At 40.7% G+C, this 6,976-nt stretch overlaps 1 protein-coding gene across 1 annotated transcript; it reads right to left on the bottom strand.

Moving 5' to 3' along the window:
* Positions 1 to 572: 572 nt before the first annotated feature.
* On the bottom strand, positions 573 to 6,318 carry LOC122886743 (protein-lysine 6-oxidase-like). Its single transcript, XM_044219297.1, has 7 exons — positions 5,099 to 6,318; positions 4,545 to 4,653; positions 3,971 to 4,108; positions 3,597 to 3,753; positions 2,203 to 2,298; positions 1,952 to 2,067; positions 573 to 1,731 (listed from the first exon to the last, which is right to left on the bottom strand). The coding sequence occupies exons 1-7, from the start codon at positions 5,994 to 5,996 to the stop codon at positions 1,725 to 1,727; spliced, it is 1,521 nt and encodes a 506-aa protein (XP_044075232.1). The 5' UTR covers positions 5,997 to 6,318; the 3' UTR covers positions 573 to 1,724.
* Positions 6,319 to 6,976: the final 658 nt, after the last annotated feature.

The raw sequence follows: 6,976 nt of genomic DNA, 5'->3' as shown, positions 1-6,976 counted from the left end.
GTCTTAGATAATCCCCAATGGACGTGAATGAAGCCATGATGCGATGAATTCTGGGCCAGGAAGGAGTCTTTTACAGCAACTGAGAGACACTTCTTTTAACATGCACAGAGGAGGAGAGAGTGAGAAAAGGCCTTCATTCATCGGGCTCTGGCTGTGTTTTAGTAGATATGGCACAGCTGTATAAGATCCTGCGGGTTGTGTCTTCACAGAAGCCTGTCAGCAAACATGCCGCCAGCGTCTGCCTGCAGGCCTGTTTGTCTCTGAGGCCACAATCTGCACGCATCACTCAAAGTAAAGCTCCTCCATTAAACAAGGACAAGGACGAAATACTGATTCAGTCCAGCACAGCACTGACATACTTTGTATGAACACCTAGGATACTGAACTTAAATCTATTAAAATAATCTATTCTTTAATGCTCCTTGGCATTTTTTAAAATAAAAATGAACATGCAGCTACAATCCAGAAAAAAATCTTCAATAGATAAACTGGAACAATGTTGAGATTCTGGCATTTTAGAAGATTAAACTGATGCCTGAAAAGAAATAGGAGGAATTGTTAAAATAATTAACTCACTCCTCACTATCTTTATTGTATTAAATCCAACATACCAACAGATCATAATGAGGTTTTCAACAATGTTTTAGCAATATTAACAGTTTTACATTATAGTTTTCCACATTTTCCAGTCACTCAGTTATACACAAGCACACATTCATACAAACATACTCAAACATAATACTACACTTACTATTTATCATAAAATGAGATATTTGCAATTTGCTAATGTGACTATCAAGTGGTTAAAGGATAAGTCTGGTGATATTCTGTTTTTTTCTGGTTTTCAACAAATCCCATGAAAAGACCAAAACCAGCAATGAATTGATCAACAAGTGTTGTCTGTGTGTCCAAAGCCTGATATATTTTGTCCCTCTGTGCCATAGAGCTCCACTGATGTCCAAAAATTATTATGAGCCACATCATTTCACTGGTTTATACGTTCCTTCATTATCATGACCATGTAGTTTATTTTGAGTTACTATAACATACCATGAATATTGACTTGAACATCCAAGTCCACAGCTTAGAGTAGTCCCTAACAAATGCACTATTTGCTCCTGTTTGAGTAACACTTGCAAAAAACTACAGTGCCCAGCTGTTTTAGAAAATTATTTAGTCTTAAAATGTAACTATATATTTTGTGATCCGTTTTTAAAGACTTATGTTTTCATCAGGAACCAATGGGCTTAGGACTGAGAGCCACAGACCAGGTAGGGAAGTCTAAAAGTATTGAGAGGTGGACTTAACACACTGTTGGTTTTGGTCTTTTCATGAGATTTGTTGACAGTAACAAAAATACAGAATATCTTATCCTTTAAATAAAACTGTAAACACTAAAGATGTGCACAACATAAAGCAGATAAACAAGACAAAAACAACATGTGGCAACAAAACACACATTTCAAGCAATAAACCAGCATTCACGAAATAAATGTATATGAACACAGTACTTGTTAAGGCAAAAAAACTCTTTGTTATGAATCATGGCACATTTGTAGAAATACATAATCAAGTAAATCTGAGGATCTCACTAGTTTAATGTACAAAATTGGTGTAAACGTACAATTAAACATTACCAATTGCACTTTTTCGATGTTGCTGTACAGTACAGGGAAAGATGTTTGCTGCAAAATTCCTGCAGATAGCACTTGAAAAGGAAGAGTTCAACCCCTGAAAGGGAAGAAAAAGAAATATGAAATACAGGCATCCAAACTGTAAACCAACAAGCCTTGATACAGAATCTCTCAATTGTCATCAGACTGTTTTTGTTCTTTTTCTCAAATATTTTCAATCCTGTATGCAACCTATTCATTCTAAGTTTATCTAGATAAAGGATAGAAATGTTTAAAATGACAATACACCACGTGCAACAGAAACACTCGTACAGTACCTTGTTACTCGACAGTTGCGTGTCTGAACATAAATTCCTGTGTATGTGATATCACATCTCACTACGTTGTTGGTGAAGTCTGACTCCAAGACGTGGAAATTGGGATTGACAGTAACCTGAAAAATCATAAATAAAAACAGTCTGAGCAGCTCTGCAGGCAGGTTAGTTAAATAAATCTCCATGCTGAGAAATAAATCCATAAATAGCTGATGTTGCGCAGGTTGATGTAAAGTTAATGTGACACGTGTTACCTTCAAGATGTAGTTTCCTGGAGGTACATCAGTGATGTCGATCCACTGACAGTCAATGTTGGCAGCGTAGATGTCATGGCATCCTGGGCTCAGTCCCTGAAAGCACACCCAATCCCCCCCAGTGTGGTTTAAAGCTTTGACTCAGGCTCTTTAGACGACTTTGACTACTATTTTCCTACAGGCGCTGCAAATGAAGTAGATTTGAGTTTTAGTTAAACAAACAGTTCTTTGGAAGCAAAGCTGTTACAAGAAACCAGCACTAAGTAGTGCAAAGCCAGAATCACAGAACCCAGACAGATATAATAAATATTCCCATGTCCTCAGGATGTTTTTCTTTATTGGCAAACACCAGAGTTTTAGTTATAAAAACAGTTCACAGAAGTGGATCTGGAGGATTTGCAAAAAACTCCAAAACAAAAATAACTGTGCAACTTAGGGCCTTTTACCTACACTATGTTTTGTTTGATTAAATAAAATAAAATAACTATAAATCTATAAATATATATCTTCTATAGAAACTTTGAACTACACACCAAATAGGGGAGATGCTGATCTACTATACAGTATGGCATGCAAAGTGATCCAAAATGGTTGACTAAATCTAGTTATGCTAGTTAGTTGGCTTTCTGACCGTGATTTGATTACTGAAAAACAAAGTCCTTCCCTTTTATATTTTTCTTAAGATTTGAACCAGAATTCATAATTTGTCATTTAAAGGGGCGCTCCACCAAATTTACACGTCAAAGTCAGTTTAGTAGAGACAGGGAGAACGACACAACCTGTTAAAACAGTTGCATAATGTCTTCTGTGGCTCTGAGGGAGGCTTGACAAATTCAAAAAAAGTGACGTCCCTTGAATAATCTCGGCTCGTAGACTTCCAAATTTTAATAAAAGGTCTGCGTTAAAAACTAGAGGTGTGAAGTTTGAAAGACGTGGGCGATAACTAAGCAGGGAGGGTCTAATGAAAGATGCTATCTAGCAGCATAATAGAAAGGAAGTTGTAATAAGTTGTTAGGAAGGCTGCCTACTATCCGTGGAATTTGTACATTCTTCCTCTAATACATTTTATGAGCTGCTGAGTGACTGCAATATCCAGATTTCATGAGATGGCTATTAACGACTAATTCTGATGACGATCCTGGATCAAGGCTAGATACCCCACAGGTAAATACTAAACTTGGAAAGAGTTACTTCCAGTACTTTGTACCATATAACTTGAACATCTAATCCCACTGGATGATTTTAAATGTTTAACTTTGTACATATTTAGAGATGTCTGTGACTGTGATGTCCTCAGGTCTCTCTTGCAAAAGAAATCTTGATCTCAGTGAGATTACCTGATTAATTGAAGGTTATACAACGTTTACTCTACATACTGTATAAGTGTATATTACCTGTGTATGAGACGTACAGGCATAGCGCCGTCTGAATCCGGGGTCACAGCCCGTGTCCTCCAGGCAAAAACTGGCCTTGTGTCCCTCGGCCACTTTACGTCCAGTGACGACGTCCAGCAAGTCGTAGTTACTGAAGGCGTCCATGCTGTGGTAGTGTCTGAGGGTGTAGATTAGAATAGAATAGAAAAGAATATGAGCTTCTTACTTGTGGCGTGGTTCAAACAGGGTTCTGGAAACCCTTAAAGGCCATAGTTTTATGTTCTTCCGTGATTTTTGAGGGTGTGGTGTTTTTTTGTCATATCAGTGCTGAGCTTTGCCAGTCATAACATTTAAATGATGTGAGGCCATATAACTTGTAGGCTGAGTAAACTCACTGGTGACAGCTGTGCCAGTCCCACTGATATCTCGGCTTGACAGGAAGGAAGTCAGTGGTGCCTTGGTTCTTTACTTTCTGGGGGAACCGCAGGAGTACTCTGAAGTCAATGTCTCTCACGGCGGGTCCATAAGCCGACCTTGGATGGATCACAGGGGAAACGGGCATGAGCTGCGTTGGAAAGTGCTACTGGCTGAGCTCCCGGGGCTAGTTTTCTTAAAAGTAACGGAGTGCAAAGGGTTTGTTCCATTGTGCTTAATGCTTTTGGGAAAATCAACCCAGAACATTTATGTCTTGGCAGGACATCATGTTGGAGAATCATTGCTCCATGGTAAGATCAAACAGTTTTTGTAACTCTATCAACAGAACAGTTATCCTGCCACATTGAAAAGTTATACAGACATAATTGAAAATTATCCTAAAGCAACCAAAAGTTGTGCTAAAACAAGTAAAATTAACCTTCAGTGGGCAGTAAAAACAAAGGAAATAGCTGTGTGAGTGAGTGTAGGAGTGTGTGTGTCTGCTTCAGTGTCTGCGTGCTGAAGAAGTGATTCACTTTTGGCACCACAGATTACCTGGCTAGACAGTTCTCCTCAGCTGCACAGCGGAGCGCATACATCTGCATGCGCTGGATATAAGCACCTGCTTGGATGGCATATGGATCTGGCACAAGGTCTGGCAGTCCTGGGAGAGAAGATTAAAGGGAGAATCCAAATTCTTTTTGTAATTCTGATATCTTAGTGTTGCCAGTTTATTCCTGCAGAAAACAGTTCACTGAAATAGAGTGTCCAGGCTGAAAATGAGAGCAGCTGTTTGTGTTTGTTGGCATAATTCAAAGTGTTTTACATTCCTGAGCTGTCAGGATCCAAAGCCCAAATACATTTTTTTCTCCCTTCTTGTGATTCAGTTTTTCTCTCTCAGTGAGTGAGACATGAGGCTGCAAACTGGCTTTAGAATATTCACAAACCAGCTGATTTAAAACGTCATTTTTATGCAATGGATTATTATTTAGACTGAGTAGGTTTTATCCAAATTGATGCACCCACTGGACCATCACGTTGGTCTAAGATCATTTAAATCAAATTAAGAAGGCTAAGATCATTCCATATGATTAGGACACTTAACTTACCATTCTGGAAATATCTTGTTCCATATCCTGTGCCAGGCGGACGGCGCGTGCGAGCCACTGACCTCCCTCTTGTGGGATACGTGTTGTAGAAAACAGAATTCCTGTGGTTTTTAAACGGGTTTCGAGGGTCGTCGTTAACCATGTTCTCTCCATTACCGGTTGCCTCGTTTGAAACATCCTCACTAGGTGCAAGGAATGGAGCAGGAGCCTCAGATTCCCTTTCCACAGTTGTGGGATATGAGATGGAGTGATCCGTCTGCGCGGGTTGCCTGGAGACAGACATCGCCTCTGGCACCGCGCGTAACTGTTGGTATTGCGCACCGAGTCCTGGTTCTCCTCCTCTGGTGTGCAGTGCAGTAGCATCCACACTGACACCTCCTCTTCTGCGTGGAAAATCTGTGAAACTCCCCGGTGCAGAGGCGTTGATGGTGTTGGTGTGTTCGGGGTTAAAGCGTCGTGCGCCTGGAAAACCTGCAGCTCCTGCTCCGTACGGGCGCGCAGGCTGCTGTCTGGCCCCTGACGCACGACCATTAAAAGGCGCATACTGTCTAACATCGTGTCCTGGCGTAATAGATCCCGGCTCTACACCATGATCAGTCCTGAACTGTCTGGAGTCAGCCTGTCCGGGTCTTACAAGCGTCGCTCCTCTGTTCGCTCCCGGCATTTGGCTCCTGGTGCCATCCCTCCTGCTGCTCACATAAACCCTCGACTGGCTTCTGGACCGAAGTGGAGCCTGGTACTCTAATCCAGTGCTCATTAAACTGTAAACCTGCCCGTTGTTCTCCCACTGAATCCGGTGCCGCCAGGGGCCAGCTGTGCGCTGCTGCTGCTGCTGCCCAAAGATGAGGGGAAGTAATCCTTGGAAAAAGTATAAAAATAAAAGTGACCATTTTGCCATGGCAGTAAAACTACAAAAAATAAATCCCTTCCGTAAATCAATAATAAATCAGATTATGAGATGAATTCCGCGCACAGATGCTTCTTTGTGGGAAGTGGATGAAAAGCAGGAGTGCGCTCTCAGTTCCAGCACTTACACAGAACCACATATCAGGTCTCAGGAGGACTGACAAGTGGAGAGGAGAGGAGGGCTGGAGCCTTTTTTCCTGGTCATTTATCGAATTCAGCCCAGCAAAGTCAAACTTTCTAGCAAGAAAATTTAACCCATGCCTTGCCGTGGTTAAGTTCTGTTACACAGGACTTACACAAGGACGTTTGCTTAGTAAACTTTACGCGCCGGTGTGAACTGAAGTCATCTAAATGGTACCGTTCAATCTGGTTATTTTCAAGGACCAGTCCGCCCAGTAAAGGAAAAGTTATCTGTTGAAAAAAGTCAGTTTTTGATTTCACTTTCACAACAGTCATCCGCAGAAAATATAAACTACGCAAGAAAAATAGACTCTCTAGTGAGAATTGTTGTATTAAAATCTACATAATCAAAATATTTAGTTTGTTTCCATGTCATTCAAGTGCCACACAAGGTCAGTTTATCAACATTAATACACAGATATCAGAAGGTAGTTTTTAACCAAATCTAGTAACGTTGTGCAACAACAGAGAGGCTGCACTTGGCTTCATGGCCTCATGCGGCACTAAACCTCCACCACACGGCGGCAGGCGTGTGGCCATCCTGCACACACTGCTGCTCTTTTATCATCCAGTATCATCCTGAGAGAATCAGCAGGTCCAGGTCCATAAAGAAAAACGCTTTTATTGGTTCCTGATTTTTTTGTGTTTTGAACAAAGAGTCTAAACACTACCATATTATCAATTTAATTATTATTTTGGCTATTGAAGGTTAAGGCCTGTTTCAATATATATTTTTAAAGAAACTCAACAATATATGCAAACAAATATTTCCTTTGACAACACGAAAGCAGT

The sequence above is a fragment of the Siniperca chuatsi genome, linkage group LG13 (assembly GCF_020085105.1).
Source record: "Siniperca chuatsi isolate FFG_IHB_CAS linkage group LG13, ASM2008510v1, whole genome shotgun sequence".
Lineage (NCBI taxonomy): Eukaryota > Metazoa > Chordata > Actinopteri > Centrarchiformes > Sinipercidae > Siniperca > Siniperca chuatsi.
The sequence above is the reverse complement of the archived record's forward strand: the minus strand, read 5'-3'. Positions and strand labels throughout refer to the sequence as shown.

Excerpts from the sequence above, each read along its gene's own strand:
- LOC122886743 (XM_044219297.1), bottom strand. The coding sequence starts at position 5,996 with ATGGCAAAATGGTCACTTTTATTTTTATACTTTTTCCAAGGATTACTT. Across the intron at positions 4,109-4,544 it reads GAGGAGAACTGTCTAGCCAG|GTCGGCTTATGGACCCGCCG; the intron begins GTAATCTGTGGT and ends GATCCATCCAAG. Across the intron at positions 2,299-3,596 it reads CCTGTACGTCTCATACACAG|GGACTGAGCCCAGGATGCCA; the intron begins GTAATATACACT and ends GTGTGCTTTCAG.